Source organism: Microcaecilia unicolor, chromosome 10 (genome assembly GCF_901765095.1).
Source record: "Microcaecilia unicolor chromosome 10, aMicUni1.1, whole genome shotgun sequence".
NCBI classification, from domain to species: Eukaryota; Metazoa; Chordata; class Amphibia; order Gymnophiona; family Siphonopidae; genus Microcaecilia; species Microcaecilia unicolor.
Window position 1 is genome coordinate 93,595,518 of NC_044040.1, and position 18,503 is coordinate 93,614,020.

The window sequence follows — 18,503 nt, forward strand, 5'->3', positions numbered from 1 at the left end:
CGCATTGTTCTAATGCTTATACAAATAATCCACTAATACAACTTGCATGGCCACCTGAAACAGTTTCAACTTTCCAAAATCCACATCTCCAAACTTCAAATTTTTAAAGTTTTATTAGGTCTAGTAAACCACCCACCCACTCCCACCCCCCTCCCCCCTATCCACCACCCACCTTTAAGGACACAACTGGCCGCTCTCATTCGTATCACTCGCTCACCAATCCTGCTATGCTTACAGAGCATCAGAAGGAATGTATTTCCAAACTAATTACCATTTTCCCATCTGTTGTTTGCGCTCAGCCATTAATCTCTCCATTTCTCGCACATACCTCAGTTTATTAAGCCATTTTGCTAACGGGGGGACCCCCTCCCACCACGAGTGAGAAGCTACAACCACCCTTGCTGTTCCCTTGCTGGCTGACATTTGGAAGAGCGCTGATGCCCAAGGAGAGAAAATCTTCAGCTGGCAAGGTTTGGGGATCCCCACCAGCCACAGCAAGAGTGTCACAATTTTGGGCGGTCCTGAGTCCAAAGTGGGTGGGCCCTGGCCCACCCAGGCCCACCTGTGGCTACGCCATTGGTGACTGCTATGGAGGGGCAGGCTCCTTCGTCCAGAGTTCTAAAAGGCTTCGGTAGCCACATTAAGGCGCTCAGTGGCGTTTCGCCCAATGAATGTTGTTCTATATGTATCCATTGCCGGTCCGGATAATTTTGGCACCCCTCTTTCCCTTGCGCTGCTCTGTAATACCATGTGATATTGGGTACCCCTAGCCCGCCCCTCTTTCTTTCCCTATATAACAAGGACCACGCTAGCCTTAGGCGTTTTCCTGCCCAGACGAACCGCACTATCTTATCTTGTAGGGAGGCTAAAAATCGCCTGGGCATCATCACAGGCAGCACTTGAAAAAGGTACAGCATGCGGGGCAGTATATTCATTTTAAGAATAGCACCATGAAACCCCCAGGTCTCCCCAGCGCTCTAAGTCGTCCACTATACTTTTTCCCAACCCCTTATAGTTTGCATTAAAGAGTTCAGGTAGTTCCCTGGTCAAGTTCACCCCTAGATACCTAATTTGTTTATGGGCCCATCGGAAGGGGGAGGAAATCTTTAGGGACTCCACCACATCCTCTGGGAGTGTTATATTCAAGGCTTCAGATTTTGCCATATTGACCTTGAATCCGGACACTGCAAAATATTCCTTTATCATTTGCTCAAGGTGTGGAAATGTGGACAGCGGTCACGTAACAAACAACAGTACATCGCCTGCGAAAAGGGCCATTTTATGAGTTCTATCTGCTTTTCTAGCTCTTGAGATGTGAGGGTCTAATCGTACACGGGCCGCAAAGGGCTCCATTACCATAGCAAACAACAGAGACGACAGGGGACACCTCTGTATAGTGCCTCTGTGCAACGTAAATAACTCAGAATTTCCGCCATTGACCCGAACACAGGCCCTTGGGGAATCGTAAAAGGCTTGGATCCACCTCCTAAACTGCACTCCAAACCCCATGTTCTCCAGAACCTTATACATAAAGGGCCAGTGAATCCGATCAAAGGCTTTTTCCGCGTCGAGGCTTAGGGAACAAAGCGGCCTCTGATTTCTCTATGCCAAATACATAATAGTAACATAGTAGATGACAGCAGAAAAAGACCTGCACGGTCCATCCAGTCTGCCCAACAAGATAACTCATATTTGCTGCTTTTTGTGTATACCCTACTTTGATTTGTACCTGTGCTCTTTTTTTTTTTTTGTTACATTTGTACCCTGCACTTTCCCACTCATGGCAGACTCAATGCGGTGGGCAATGGAGGGTTAAGTGACTTGCCCAGAGTCACAAGGAGCTGCCTGTGCCGGGAATCAAACTCACATCCTCAGTTCCCCAGGACCAAAGTCCACCACCCTAACCACTAGGCCACTCTACTCCTCTTCAAGGCACAGACCGTATAAGTCTGCCCAGCACTATCCCCGCCTCCCAACCACCAGCCCCACCTCCCAACCACCGGCTCTGGCACAGGCACAGACCGTATAAGTCTGCCCAGCACTATCCTCACCTCCCCACCACCAGCCCTGCCTTCCAACCACCGCTCTGGCACAGTGTGAAGGGGAGGATAAGGGTTTTGAACAGATGGAAGTGGAGGGGGGAGAAGGAAGGAGGCTCAAGAGCCGAGGGAGACAGAGCAGAGCCTTACCTTTAATTGTTCCTCAGAGAGAGAGAGAGAGAAGGGAAAAGGTAGTGCCCCCTAGGAAATGGAGGTGGGAGAAGGACTACATTTCCCAGCATCCCCGGGGCAAACCCTGGTATAAGGATTATTGGCCCCAGCATTCCCCGGGAGAAGGCTCTGACAAGGCAAGGGAGGGGCACCTGGAACCTAATCAAGTAAGAAAGGAATAGCTGCCCAGAGAGGAGGAGAATGAGTCCATGGACTGGCAAGCTGCTGGAGAGCAGGAGCAGGAGACAGGCTCTGTGGAACCCATGGACCTTTCTGCCTGGGCTCATGCCTTGAAAACTAAACTGAAAAACCAGGTGAACTCTTGGCGTCAGAGCTGGGCTGAAAGTGGAAAGGTCATGCGGGAGGAGGGTCAGTGAAGTAATAGAGTGACCCTGAATGGGTGGGATCCTTTCCTCTTTCCCCAAAGGAGTTCAGGCTGTGTCTTGGTGAAGAGACTGTGTGGCTGAATTGAGTGATAAGGCATTGAGCCCTGGGGATTTTGAACTGTTGGGAAAACAAACCTTCTTTTGTGTGGGGGGAGGGGAAAGTAAGCTACAGGTTTTGTTTTTCTTTTTGTGGGCTGAGGCCCAAAGAACTTTGAGGGTTTTGAACTGTTGCAGAAACCCAAGCATGGGGCCCAGCTACCTGGGTTCCTTTTGGTTGTAAAGTTGGATTACAAAGGGATCTATCTTTGGGGACTGTTAAATTGGCTCCAACTGTTTTTTTTTCTTGAAGCAGCAGAGAGCTGCACGGTTTTTTTTTTTGCTGTACCTGGGCCCTGGGAGGAAAGCAGGAGCCACTGTTTGAAGGGCTGCAGGATTCCTTTTGCAAGTTACTGAACTGTGAATCCCTGACAATAAAGGAGCTTGGTGACTTTTGCCTTTTTGAAATTTATTTTCTTTGAGCCCTGCCCTGTGGACTGCAGTGGGCCGGGAGGCTGAGTGGCCAGGGTGGAGGCAAGGTCCCGAAGACCCTCTGGCGGAGGGAAGGATCTTCACAACAGACCGTACAAGTCTGTCCAGCACTATCCCCGCTTCCCAACCACCAGTCCCGCTTCCCACCACCGGCTCTGGCACAGACCGTATAAGTCTGCCCAGCCCTATCCCCGCCTCCCAACCACCAGCCCCGCCTCCCGATCTTGACTAAGCTCCTGAGGATCCATTCCTTCGGCACAGGATTCCTTTATGCTTATCCCACGCGTGTTTGAATTCTGTTACCGTTTTCATTTCCACCACCTCCCGCGGGAGGGCATTCCAAGCATCCACTACTCTCTCCGTGAAAAAATACTTCCTGACATTTTTCTTGAGTCTGCCCCCCTTCAATCTCATTTCATGTCCTCTCATTCTACCACCTTCCCATCTCCGGAAAAGGTTCGTTTGCGGATTAATACCTTTCAAATATTTGAACGTCTGTATCATATCACCCCTGTTTCTCCTTTCCTCCAGAGTATACATGTTTAGTTCAGCAAGTCTCTCCTCATACGTCTTGGAACGCAAATCCCACACCATTCTCGTAGCTTTTCTTTGCACCGCTTCAATTCTTTTTACATCCTTAACAAGATACGGCCTCCAAAACTGAACACAATACTCCAGGTGGGGCTTTCTTCTGCTGGTCACACCTCTCTTTATACAGCCTAACAACCTTCTAACTACGGCCACCACCTTGTCACACTGTTTCATCGCCTTCAAATCCTCAGATACTATCACCCCAAGATCCCTCTCTCCGCCCGTACCTATCAGACTCTCCCCGCCTAACACATACGTCTCCCGTGGATTTCTACTTCCTAAGTGCATCACTTTGCATTTCTTCGCATTGAATTTTAATTGCCAAACCTTAGACCATTCTTCTAGCTTCCGTAGGGCCTTTTTCATGTTTTCCACTCCCTCTTGGGTGTCCACTCTGTTACAGATCTTAGTATCATCTGCAAATAGGCAAACTTTACCTTCTAACCCTTCGGCAATGTCACTCACAAATATATTGAACAGAATCGGCCCCAGCACCGATCCTTGAGGCACGCCACTACTTACCTTTCGCTCCTCCGAGCGAATTCCATTCACCACCACCCTCTGGCGTCTGTCCGTCAACCAGTTCCTAATCCAGTTCACCACTTCGGGTCCTATCTTCAGCCCATCCAGTTTATTTAAGAGCCTCCTGTGGGGAACCGTGTCCACCACTCTCCTAATATTATCCATCGCTTTTCTGTAGGAGACAAATCCCACCTGGTCCGGGTGGACAAGCACTGGGAGAATAGGGGCCAGCCGATTTGCTAAAACCTTAGCCAAGATTTTTAAGCATTTAACACCGATATGGGTTTATAGGATCCACATTCAGAATGGTCCTTTCCTGGTTTGGGTAATACCGCTATCCATGCCTCCATCATAGACAGCGGCAGAGACCCCCCCTCCCCACCTGATTAAACAAATCTACTAAAAGCGGGGCTTCAGGAACAAACTTCTTATAGAACTCATTGGGCAGTCCGTCCAACCTCGGGGACTTACTCGCTGGTAGGCTGCTTATGGCCTTCTGAATTTCCTTGGGGGAGACCAGTTCATCTAACAGTGCCTGCTGCTGGTGACTCAGGGATGGCAGTTCACTTTCCTGCAAGTATTGATCTACTAAGTCCAAGGGAAGGCTAAGCTCCTGAGCATACAAAGCTTTATAAAATTCCCCAAATCTCTTGCGTATTTGCTCGGATTTACCTAAGTCTCCCCCTCCTTTGTCTCATGTCTTTAAAATAGACCGCTCGACCTTTTGCCTACGCATCCTTATGGCAAGAAGGCGCCCTACCTTATTAGCAAATTTATATGAGCTCACCCTACATTTTGCTTGAAACATGCTAAGGTGCTCTGAGTAAATGGAGTCAAGCAATTGCCTTTGTTCACCAAGCTTGCACAAGACCTGAGCTGACCCACTGGCAGTGGCGTTCCTAGGGCGGCTGATACCCAGGGCAGATCGCCGATGGGCCCCCCCCAGCGAAACGACACCTCCCCCCCCCCCCCCCCCAGTGAAATGACACCCCCCCCGGGTGCATTTTTACCAGCTGGGGGGGGGGGAGGGGGTGCCGCGCGCCTGTCAGCTTCGCTCGTTCCATGCTCCCTCTGCCCCGGAACAGGAAGTAACCTGATTGGACCTGATGTCTTTTCCCCAGCAGTGAAAAAATCAAAGAGAAGGGAAATCCCCATCGGTACTGAATCTTCTCCTTGGACAGAACCTCCAGCACAGGTTTCATCAACCGCCGTTGCTGCAAAGTAAATTGCGATATGTCCTGGAAAATGGTGACTTGGGAGCCATTATAATCCAAGTCCTTGGATTGACGTGCCTTAGTAAGAACAAGTTCCTTATCTGTGAATTTGTGAAAACAGGCAATTATATCCCGTGACTTGCCATCTTTTCGCTGAGCCAAAGCACGGTGCACTCTGACCAACTCCAAGGGCGCTTCTCCCGGTGCCAGATCCAGTAATGAGGTACAAAGGGATCCCACAATCACTCTCACGTCCTCGGTGGCCCCCCCCCTCAGGCACACCTCGAAAGCGCAAGTTGTTTCTTCTCCCTCGGTTTTCCAGGTCATCAGTAAATCCGCATATTTTGTTTCCAAAGTCTGCACGCTTTTCCCCTGATTCTCCAGCAACTCAGAGTGCTCATCCATTTTGAGTCCAATGTCCTCAACTCTCCCGCCTAACTCGCGTAGGTCCATGCTCAGCGTTGTGATGGTTTCTAAAATCTCTTCCTTAGAAGACTTAATAGCTGCCTGGATTCCATTCAACATCTTGCACATTTCAGCGGATATTCCCTTTTTCATGGGGGAGTGTCACGCCTCATCCATAGAAAGCGCAGAGTCCGACTCCGACAATGATGCAAGAGCTGCAGCCTTCTGGCGCATAGTGGCCTTACCAGCCGAGCACCCAGAGCTTCGAGTCGCCTCTTTCCGCCCCGCCATGAAGATTTCACTCAAGATTTCCAAATACAGACGCTGGACACCACCACTGCGTGCTCTCTAGGATTTTAGCCCTTATCTCCGTCTGCAGGTAGGGATATCACCTCTTTCCAGGAGTCAAGTGGAGGAGAACACAAACTAGGCAGCCATAGCCTGTAGTGATGTCACTTCCTCTTTCTTTTTATAAGTCTCTTTAAACAAATGAGTCTTCAGTAGTTTCTGGAAGGTTGTCAAATCATGCGTTGTTTTTATGGTATTTGGTAATTCATTCCATAGTTGCGTGCAGATGTATGAGAAGCTAGATGCATGTATAGATTTGTATTTAAGTTCTCTGCAGTTGGGATAGTGGAAGTTTAGGAAAGTGCGTGATGAACTTTTGTTGTTTCTTGCTGGTAAGTCTATTAGGTCAGACATGTAAGATGGGGCCTCTCCATAAATGATTTTATGAACCAAGGTGCAAATTTTGAATGCAATTCGATCTTTTAATGGGAGCCAATGTAGTTTTTCTATAAGGGGTTTGGCACTTTCATATTTCGCTTTTCCGAAAATAATTCTGGCTGCGGTGTTTTGGGCAGTCTGGAGTTTCTTAATAGTTTGTGCCTTGCATCCTGCATAGATGGAATTACAATAGTCCAAATGGTTCAATACTAATGACTGCACCAGTTTGCGGAATGTCTCCCTCAGGAGGAAAGGCTTAACTCTTCTAAGCCTCCACATTGCATGGAACATCTTCTTTATAACAGTTTTCACGTGGTTGTCTAGGGTAAGATTTCGGTCAGTTGTTACCCCCAGGAGTTTCAGGGTATCTGCAACAGGAAGAGTATGGCTTGGTTTATTTATTTTGGTGTTGTTGATTTTATTATACTGTGATGATAAGATGAGACATTGCGTCTTTTCTTCATTGGGTTTTAGCTGGAATGCATCCGCCCATGAATTCATTATTTGGAAGCTGAGATTGATTTTATCTGTAATTTCTGATGTCATTTTTAAACAAAATGTATATCGTAACATCATCAGCATAAATATGTGGGTTTAGGCCATGGTTGGATAGTGATCTAGCCAGTGGTAGCATCATTAAGTTAAAAAGAATTGGTGAAAGTGGTGATCCCTGAGGCACTCCACATTCGGGTCTTCATGGTGATGGTATGATTGAATTAGATATCACCTAGTATGTTCTTGCCATTAGGAAACTATGAAACCAATTCAGTACATTTCCTCCGATTCCAAAATGTTCTAGAATGTTTAATAGAATACTATGGTTGACCATGTCAAACGCGCTGGACATATCGAACTGTAAGAGAAGAACATTATTACCAGTTGCAATGATTTGTTTGAATTTGGTCAGGAGTGTTGTAAGGACTGTTTCAGTACTGTGATTAGCACAGAATCCAGATTGGAATGCATGTAATACTGAGAAATTATTCAAGTAGTCGGTAAGTTGTTTGGTAACCAGACTTTCCATTAACTTAACTACCAGAGGGATGGATGCAACTGGGCAATAGTTGGTAATATCGTTTAATTTTTTCTTCTGGTCTTTGGGAATTTGTGTGAGTAGGATATTTCCTTTATCCATTTCCTTTATCCATAGGGAAGGATCCATGTTGAAGCATATGATTTAGGTAGGTGTTGAGATCTGTTGTGAAATGTTGGGGGGCAGATTTTATTAAGTAACTGGGCATACATCTAGTTTGCAATGGGATTTGGTGAATTTATTGATCACTTGGGTGACGGTATCCTCCGTTACTAAGTGGAAATTTGTCCAGATTCGGTCTACTGGATATTCATCAATTGTTGGGTCCAAGTAGTCAATGAATTTTACATAGTCGGAGGAGTTAATTGGTAAGGTGGATCCTAGTTTCATGGTTTTCTCATTAAAGTAAGTAGCTAGGTCATTTGCTGATGGGGTATCTATATTAGTTGAGGTGACCGGTGTGGTATCTAGAAGATTATGTATAGATTGGAATAATTTAAGTAAATCTTTATAATCTTGCCCAATTTTGGATTTATAATATGACTTTTTAGTTTGTCTAATGGTGTACTTGTATTTTCTTAGCATTAGTTTCCATTCAGTGAATGTTTGTTCATTTTTCTTTTTATTCCATGCACGTTTAAGTCTCCTTGTTTGAGTTTTTAGTTTTTTCAGGTCGTCGTTGAACCAAGGGAGTGAATTATGTCTTTGCGATGTTTTTGTTTGTAATGGTGCTTGTATCAAGTATGTTCTTGCATCTGTTGTCCCAGTTTAAAAGATATTGATTGGAGTCTATTTGTGCTGTCCATTCATTCATGTAAAACTGTTGCCAGAACAATACCAGGTCGATTTGGCCTCTTGTGGTGAAAGTTTTTCGTTCTTGTTTCTGGTTCAAATTTTTTATCCACCATTGCATGGATATATTTAGTTTGAAGTGGTCTGACCATGGTACCTCTGTCCAATTTATATCTGTTATTGTAAAGGTTTGATCTGAAGAGAATTTGTGTGTGATGAGGTCAAGCGTATGACCCTTGATATGGGTTGCTCGAGTATTAATCCAGTTGAATTCCCAGAGTTGGAAAAAATCTTTGCATTCTTGTGTGTTCTTTGCATTGTGATCTTCTAGATGCAAATTTATATCTCCTAATATAAGCAGATTAGAATTAGATAAGCAGGTATTCGAGATGAAATCCATGAAATGTGGTTGGCATTCTTGCCAGTTTCCTGGTGGTCTATAAAACAGAATGATGTTTAGATGATCAAATAAGGTGGGATGGTTGATATTAAGCGAAGCAATTTCAAGTTGTGGTGTCATAGATTCTGCTATACATAGTAACATAGTAGATGACGGCAGAAAAAGACCTGCATGGTCCATCTAGTCTGCCCAAGATAAACTCATATCTTGAATTTGTACCTGTCTTTTTCAGGGCACAGACCGTATAAGTCTGCCCAGCAGTATTTCCCGCCTCCCAACCACCAGTCCCATCTCCCATCACCGGCTCTGGTACAGACCGTATAAGTCTGCCCTCCCCTATCCTAGCCTCCCAACCACCAACCCCTCTTCCCCCCACCTGCTCCGCCACCCAATTTCAGCTAAGCTTCTGAGGATCCATTCCTGCTGCACAGGATTCCTTTATGCATATCCCATGCATGTTTGAATTCCGTTACCGTTTTCATCTCCACCACCTCCCGCGGGAGGGCATTCCAAGCATCCACCACCCTCTCCATGAAAAAATACTTCCTGACAACTTTTTTGAGTCTGCCCCCCTTCAATCTCATTTCATGTCCTCTCGTTCTACTGCCTTCCCATCTCCGGAAAAGATTTTTTTGCGGATTAATACCTTTCAAGTATTTGAATGTCTGTATCATATCACCCCTGTTCCTCCTTTCCTCCAGGGTATACATGTTCAGGTCAGCAAGTCTTTGGTCATACGTCTTGGAACGCAAATCCCATACCATTCTTGTAGCTTTTCTTTGCACCGCTTCCATTTTTTTAACATCCTTCGCAAGGTACGGCCTCCAAAACTGAACACAATACTCCAGGTGGGGCCTCACCAATGACTTGTACAGGGACATCAACACTTCCTTTCTTCTGCTGATCACACCTCTCTCTATACAGCCTAGCAACCTTCTCGCTACTGCCACCGACTTGTCACACTGTTTCGTCGCCTTCAGATCCTCGGATACTATCACCCCAAGATCCCTCTCCCCCTCAGTACCTATCAGACTCTCCCCGCTTAACACATACGTCTCTCGTGGGTTTCTACTCCCTAAAGGCATCACTTTGCATTTCTTCGCATTGAATTTTAATTGCCAAACCTCAGACCATTCTTCTAGCTTCCTCAGATCCCTTTTCATGCTTTCCACTCCCTCCCGGGCGTCCACTCTGTTGCAAATCTTAGTATCATCCGCAAATAGGCAAACTTTACCTTCTAACCCTTCGGCAATGTCACTCACAAATATATTGAACAGAATCGGCCCCAGCACCAATCCCTGAGGCACTCCGCTACTCACCTTTCCCTCCGAGCGAACTCCATTTACCACCACCCTCTGTCGTCTGTCCATCAACCAGTTCCTAATCCAGTTCACCACTTCGGGACCTATCTTCAGCCCATCTAGTTTATTTAAGAGCCTCCTGTGAGGAACCGTGTCAAAAGCTTTGCTAAAATCTAAGTAGATTACGTCTATAGCATGTCGATGATTCAATTCTCCAGTTACCCAATCAAAGAATTCAATGAGATTCGTTTGGCACGATTTCCCTCTGGTAAAACCATGTTGTCTCGGATCTTGCAGCTTGTTGGCTTCTAGGAAATTCACTATCCTTTCCTTCAGCATGGCTTCCATTACTTTTCCAATAACCGAAGTGAGGCTTACCGGCCTGTAGTTTCCAGCTTCTTCCCTATCACAACTTTTGTGAAGAGGTACCACCTCCGCCGTTCTCCAGTCCCTCGGAACTTCTCCAGTCTCCAAGGATTTATTAAACAAATCTTTAAGAGGAACCGCCAGGACCTCTCTGAGTTCCCTCAATATTCTGGGGTGGATCCCGTCCGATCCCATGGCTTTGTCCACCTTTAGCTTTCCAAGTTGTTGATACACACTCTCTTCCGTGAACAGTGCTATATCCATTCCATTCTCAGGTGTACTTTTGCCAGTCCCTCACGGTCCTTCTCCAGGATTTTCTTCAGTGAAAACCGAACAAAAGTATCTATTTAGTAAATTGGCTTTTTCTTCATCATTATCTACATAGCGGTTCGCTGTATCTTTTAGTCTCACAATTCCCTTTTTAGTCCTTCTTCTTACACAAATATATCTGAAGAATTTTTGTCGCCCCTCCTTACATTTCTAGCCATTTGTTCTTCCGCTTGCGCCTTCGCCAGATGTACCTCTCTCTTGGCTTCTTTCAGTTTCATCTGGTATTCCTCCCTGTGTTCCTCTTCTTGAGATTTTCTATATTTCTGGAACGCCAACTCTTTAGCCTTTATTTTCTCAGCCACTTGCTTGGAGAACCATATTGGTTTCCTTTTCCTCTTGCTTTTATTTACTCTCCTTACATAAAGGTCCGTGGCCCTATTTATTGCTTCTTTCAGCCTGGACCACTGCCCTTCCACTTCCTGTTCGTCCTCCCAGCCCATCATCTCTTTCTTCAGGTATTCCCCCATTTTACTAAAGTCAGCACGCTTGAAATCCAGGACTTTGAGTTTAGAGTGTCCGCCCTCCACTTCAGCTGTTATATCAAACCAAACTGTTTGATGGTCACTGTTTCCCAGATGTGCACACACTCGCACATTTGACACACTATCCCCATTTGTGAGCACCAGATCCAGCATCGCTCCCTCCCTCGTGGGTTCCGTCACCATCTGTCTGAGCAGAGCACTTTGGAAAGTATCTACGATCTCTCTACTTCTTTCCGATTTGGCAGACGGAACCTTCCAATCTACATCCGGCAGATTGAAATCTCCCATCAACAGAACCTCTTTTTTCTTTCCTAATTTTTGAATATCTGCAATCAGATCTTTATCTAGTTCCTCTAATTGTGTGGGGGGTCTGTAGACAACACCCACGTGGACAGAAGTTCTATCCTCTCTTTTTAAGGTGATCCATATCGCTTCTTCTTTTCCCCAGGTCCCTGTCATTTCAGTCGCCATGATATCATTCCTCACATACAGAGCTACTCCTCCACCTTTACGACCCTCTCTATTCTTCCTAAATAGATTATAGCCTGGTATGCTTGCATCCCATTCGTGGGAACTGTTGAGCCATGTCTCTGTGATTGCAACAACATCTAAGTCTGCCTCCAACATCAGGGCTTGAAGGTCATGAACTTTATTGCTTAGACTACGAGCATTTGTGGCCATTGCTTTCCACCTATATTTCTTGGTATGTGTTTTAACATTAGTGATTTGGGGGTGTCTTTTCACTTTGGGTACCTTCATGTCTTTTTGTTCCAACTTTATTGCTTTTTCCTCTGCTTCAGTTCTATTTCAGGAGCATTACAGTGCTGTAATGGAGCAAAAGAATTCTTTAGTGGCAACACTTGTGCGGGTGGATGCTTCTGTGTCACATGACGAAGTCTGCCTGAGCCTACTGTGAACCATCTGTTCTTATGTGGTTTTATTCTTTGAGGGAGTGGTGAGAAGCTATTTCTCTGTGCAGTCCTAGAAGCTGCTTTAATTGTATCCAATTCTTGCATTACTTTACTGAGCTCTTGTTTAAAACTAGATAGTTGAAGACAGATAGTTATTGCTGTAAAATGGGATTTGTAAATTAGTGCAGTGCCTCCTCCTCTCTTTCCATTTCTAGGCCAGTGGGTTATTTTGTAGCCTGGAGGGCAGAGATCTATTAGTATTGGGTCATTGTGGATATGAATCCAGGTTTCATTAATGACTAGTAAGTCCAGGTTATCGTCAATAATCCAATCTGTTAGAATAGTTGTCTTGTTGACAGCTGATCTTGCATTTGTGTATCCAATTTGAATTATTTGAAAGGGATCAGATGAGTTAGGGATAATGTTAATTTTTCTTAATTGTCTATTAACTGGTTGTGAAGGTTTATTATGACCATTTTTTCCTTTCTTTTGATGTTGTCCAAGTAAGGTAATGATTCCATTATTTTGGTTGTTATTGTGGCAATAAGTATTGTGTTTGGATGGTCAGTAAGGCATGCATATTGTAGGAATGTTAGTTTCTGGTAGGGGGGTGGAAAGCATGTGGTGAATTAGGGTAAGTGAGTAGATGATGAAGAATAGATTAGTGATATTCATCTTAGTATTGTTTCCCTATGGATATTAGAATAACTAGTATTCGACAGTAGTAGCATACAAAGATGGGTTAATCGAGAGCTTTTCAAAGTGTAGAGTTGATAATTGTCAATCCTTAGTATTGATGAAGACGGATTTGGTATTGAGAGTGGATTATCGAGGAGGATTATTCCATAGTTTCTCCTTCAGAACCTTGACTCGCACATGTACAGGTAGGTGGATGCAGTGGGTTGTTGTGGGTTATTCGTGATACTTCAGTAACGATATTTGACAGAAAACAATATAGGTTTTTTAATTACCCACAATAAGCTTCCCAACGGGATTACAGTCAAAAACAACAGTGTGAAAGGCAATCGTGGCTGGTCGACAGTGTCAGATGTAGGGAAGTTAAAGGGCCGATTAGGCTGGGCCTTTATCAACGAGGTCGCAGGTGCTCACGCGTTGTAGATTTTTCTTGGTGCTCCAGTAAACGGTATTCGCAAGAGCAATGTAGATTTTTCACCATGCTCCAGTAGGTGATAGTCGGCTAAAAGCAATGTAGACTCAATGGTGTGAAAGGCAACCGTGGCTAGTCATCAATGTCAGTTGCAGGGAAGTTAAGAGGCCAATTAGGCTGGGCTGGTATCAGCGTGGTCGCTGGCACTTTCACACATTATAATTTTTCACAGTGTTTCAGTAAGCAATAGCTGGTTAAGAGCAGTGTAGATTTTTCACGATGCTCAGTTTGCAGTAATCGGCTAAGAGCAGTATAGATTTTTCACAGTGCTCCGGTTAGCAAAAGTCAGCTAAAAGCAGTGTAGATTTTTCATGGTGCTCCAATAAGCAATAGTCGACTAAGAGCAGTGTAGATTTTTCACAGTGCACCGGTTAGTGATAGTCAGTTAAAAGCAGTTGGGCTCAAACGGCGTGAAAGGCAATCGTGGCAAATCGTCAAAGGCTAAAGGCAGGAGGGATAGGAGGCCATGGTTGCGGGCACTTACCCACTTTAGGTTTTTCGCGGTGCTCCAGTTAGTTATAACCGACTAAGGGCAGTGTGGGCTCAGCAACGTCCCTCGGTGGACTTCCCAACAGGATTACAATAAGATCGACGTTGTGAGGAGTATGTGGGCTAGTCGTCGGTGTCAGAGGCAGGAGAAGTCAGGTGGGCCATTAACAGCGTGGTCATAGGCACTCACCCGCTCTGGATTTTTCACGGTTCTTCTGTTAGTGATAGACAAATTAAGAGCAGTATAGGCTCAGCGACATCCGCAGCGAACTTCACAACGGGGAATCGAACCAGGCAGGAATCGGTTATAATCAAATCTATCAAGGTCTCACGGAGCAGATCTTCCACAGGGCCGTTAGCAGCATGGTCATAGGCACTCACCCGCTCTGGGTTATTCGCAGTTCGTGGTTCTCCTGTTGTAGTAGTCGGTTGAGAGCAGTGTAGGCTCGGCGATGTTCACGGCGATGTTCTCAACGGGGAATCAAGCAGAAATCAGTTGTAATCAAATCTACCGAGGTCTTACGTAGCAGTTCTTCCACATGCGTCTTATACGGCGGCCATCTTCCACCCTTCACCCTAAATGGTGCTATTAATCAGAAAAGTAAACTTTGGATCTGAATCAGCTCAGCATGTTTAGGCTGTTATGATATATATTTACAGTATGTAAGAGTTGCTACACTGTATCAGGAAAGGAATGAGCCCAACTAATGCAAGTCTTTATTCAGTCTTAAAACTAAGCAACAATAACAAAGAAAATATTGCCTGAGTATCATTTTTCTTCTCTTTTTAAATCTTTCTGATTCTCCAGGGATACACAGATGAACCAGTCTCAAAGATTCTCTGCCATGTGGAAGATGGCACTATTGTTCAACTGGATCGCTGGAACCTACAGGTGGAGAAGAATCCTTATTTTCAACAGCAAGATCTGGATGATGGATCACATAAGGTTAGCATTGTCTTTAGAGCAGAGGCTTCAATATTGGGTGTGACAAGATAAAAAATATTGTGCCGCTTGGACTGGTTTCGAGTCTGAGTACAGAGAAACCTGTGTGCAAATGCTTGAAGGTAAAAGGCAAAAATGTTATATAGCAATAATAATAATAATACTAGTAACATAGTAGATTATAGTAGATAAAGACCTGCACAGTCCTTCTAGTTTGCCTAACAGTCACATTCATTATCAATTCAATGTTAAACCAACAATGAATATGGTATGAAGTTGTTATACATGATGGTGATCTTTCTTTGCTTTGTTCGGGACACTGACTGTTGATGTGTTATGCTGGGCAGGAGTGGCCTTAGAGAGCAACTCCAGTAGTTGGGACATAAGGGCAGTGCTGGGTGGACTTTTTTGGTCTGCATCCCAAAATGGCAAAGAAATATCAGGATCAAGTTTACGTGGGTTATACCACATTCATTTTTAGTTTAATAATGAACTATGAATTCTCCGAGGACAAGCAGGCTGCTTGTTCTCACTGATGGGTGACGTCCACGGCAGCCCCTCCAATCGGAAACTTCTCTAGCAAAGTCCTTTGCTAGTCCTCGCGCGCCCGCGCGCACCGCGCATGCGCGGCCGTCTTCCCGCCCGAAACCGGCTCGAGCCGGCCAGTCTTCTTTTGTCCGCACTCGGTACGGTCGTGTATCGCCGTGTCGAGCCCCGGAAAGTCGACCTCGCGCATCCAAATTTATTTTTGACGTGTTTTTTTTTTTTTCTTTGGAAAAGTCTTAAAAGTGTCGGGAAGTGCTCCGGAACCCCCCCCCCGGGTTTCGTGTCAACCCCTTCCCGTACTTCCAGCTTTTTGCCCCGATAAGTTTTCTTTCGTCGTCGGGGTAGGCTTCTTTTCGGCCTCGGTCGAGATTTTCTCCCTTAAAAATTTTTGGTGCTCTTTTTCTGTCATTTCGGATTTTGACTTCGCCGGCGTGATTTTTCCGCCCATGACATCGAAGCCTTCCAGCGGCTTCAAGAAGTGCACCCAGTGCGCCCGGATAATCTCGCTCACTGATCGACACTCGTCGTGTCTTCAGTGTCGGGGGCCGAGCACCGCCCTCAGAACTGTAGTCTGTGTTCCCTGCTTCAAAGGCGGACTCAGGTAGCGAGATTAGCCCAGTGGAACGTGTTGTTCTCGGGCTCTTCGTCGGCATCGGCACCGGGATCTTCGAGTGCATCGACGTCGTCAGCGTCAAGACCATCTTCCTCGGCCGCCACTGCATCGAGTGCATCGAGGCATCGGGCCTCTGCATCGGCGCCAAGGTATCGGGCGACTGCATCGACGTCGGTGGTACCGGGACCTCGTCTGCTGATGTCGTCGGACGGTGGTGCATCGTCAGGAGTGCAGGTGAGGGCTGTCCATTCCCCTGCTGGTGGCGGTGAGCCTTCGGGTGGGTCTCCTCCTACCCTGAGGGCTCCTGCGGTACAGCCCCCCCGAGACCGACCTCCTTCGGCCTCGGCCCCGAGGAAGCGACGGCTGGATTCTACGTCCTCCTCGTCGGTGCCGGGGAGCTCCGGTGACATGCTTCGGAAGAAGTCGAAGAAGCATCGACACCGGTCGCCTCCCCGCGTCGGCACCGAGAGCTCTGGGTCGCCGAGGGAGTCGGTACCCAGCAGGCATCGGCACCGAGAGGACCGCTCACCCTCTGTTCAGGAGGTGTCGATGCGCTCCACTCTGGACAGCCCGGAACAGCCTCCTCGCCCGGAACAGGTTCTGACGTCGACGCCTGCTTCGACCTCTTTGCCTTTCTCTGCAGCCGCTCTGAACGAGAGCCTCCGGGCCGTTCTCCCAGAGATTCTGGGAGAGCTGTTGCGCCCTACGCCTCCGGTACCGTCGAGCGTGGCGCCGGCTGGCCCATCGCCCGGGGTGAGGTCCCCGACGTCGGTACCGCGTGCGGTGCCGACTGCGGCCACCTCCCAGGAAGGCTCCCCGACTACGTCGGCGGAGGGAGCTTCGCCGATGCGGGCGAGGGAGTCTACCTCTCGACGCCCCCATCGTGGACGTGGCTCCACGGAGTCGAGCCGGGCGAGGTTGCAGACACAGGTTCGTGAACTTGTGTCTGACACCGAGGGTGAGGCCTCGTGGGAGGAAGAGGAAGACCCCAGATATTTCTCTGACGAGGAGTCTGAGGGTCTTCCTTCTGATCCCACTCCCTCTCCTGAAAGACAGCTTTCTCCTCCTGAGAGTCTGTCTTTTGCTTCCTTTGTCCGGGAGATGTCTACGGCTATCCCCTTCCCGGTGGTTGTGGAGGACGAGCCCAGGGCTGAAATGTTTGAGCTCCTGGACTATCCTTCTCCACCTAAGGAAGCGTCCACTGTTCCCTTGCACCATGTCCTAAAAAAGACATTGCTTGCGAACTGGACCAAGCCACTAAGTAATCCCCACATTCCCAAGAAGATCGAGTCCCAGTACCGGATCCATGGGGACCCAGAGCTGATGCGCACCCAGTTGCCTCATGACTCTGGAGTTGTGGATTTGGCCCTAAAGAAGGCTAAGAGTTCTAGGGAGCATGCTTCGGCGCCCCCGGGCAAAGACTCTAGAACCTTAGACTCCTTTGGGAGGAAGGCCTACCATTCTTCTATGCTCGTGGCCAAAATCCAGTCTTACCAGCTCTACACGAGCATACACATGCGGAACAATGTGCGGCAGTTGGCGGGCTTGGTTGATGCTCTTCCCCCTGAGCAAGCCAAGCCTTTTCAGGAGGTGGTCAGGCAGCTGAAGGCGTGCAGAAAATTCCTGGCCAGAGGGGTGTATGACACCTTTGATGTTGCGTCCAGGGCCGCTGCTCAAGGTGTGGTGATGCGCAGGCTCTCATGGCTGCGTGCCTCCGACCTGGAGAATAGACTCCAGCAGCGGATTGCGGACTCGCCTTGCCGTGCGGACAATATTTTTGGAGAGAAGGTCGAGCAGGTGGTAGAGCATCTCCACCAGCGGGACACCGCATTCGACAAGTTCTCCCGCCGGCAGCCTTCAGCCTCTACCTCTACAGGTAGAAGATTTTTTTGGGGAAGGAGGACTGTTCCCTACTCTTCTGGCAAGCGTAGGTACAATCCTCCTTCTCGACAGCCTGCGGCCCAGGCTAAGCCCCAGCGCGCTCGCTCTCGTCAGCAGCGTGCGCCTCAGCAAGGCCCCGCGGCTCCCCAGCAAAAGCAAGGGGCGAGCTTTTGACTGGCTCCAGCAGAGCATAGCCGACATCCAAGTATCAGTGCCGGGCGACCTGCCGGTCGGGGGGAGGTTGAAAGCTTTTCACCAAAGGTGGCCTCTCATAACCTCCGATCAGTGGGTTCTGCAAATAGTCCGGCAAGGATACACCCTCAATTTGGCTTCAAAACCTCCAAATTGTCCACTAGGAGCTCAATCTTACAGCTTCCAGCACAAGCAGGTACTTGCAGAGGAACTCTCCGCCCTTCTCAGCGCCAATGCGGTCGAGCCCGTGCCATCCGGGCAAGAAGGGCTGGGATTCTATTCCAGGTACTTCCTTGTGGAAAAGAAAACAGGGGGGATGCGTCCCATCCTAGACCTAAGGGCCCTGAACAAATATCTGGTCAAAGAAAAGTTCAGGATGCTTTCCCTGGGCACCCTACTTCCCATGATTCAGGAAAACGATTGGCTATGCTCTCTGGACTTGAAGGATGCCTACACACACATCCCGATACTGCC

At 47.3% G+C, this 18,503-nt stretch overlaps 1 protein-coding gene across 1 annotated transcript in view; it reads left to right on the forward strand.

Moving 5' to 3' along the window:
• The window catches only part of DGKI (diacylglycerol kinase iota), a 1,705,262-nt gene that overhangs the window by 863,849 nt on the left and 822,910 nt on the right, over positions 1-18,503 (forward strand). Inside the window, 1 exon segment of the mRNA XM_030215620.1 lies at positions 14,663-14,800. Within this exon segment, the coding sequence (XP_030071480.1) occupies positions 14,663-14,800 (138 nt within the window).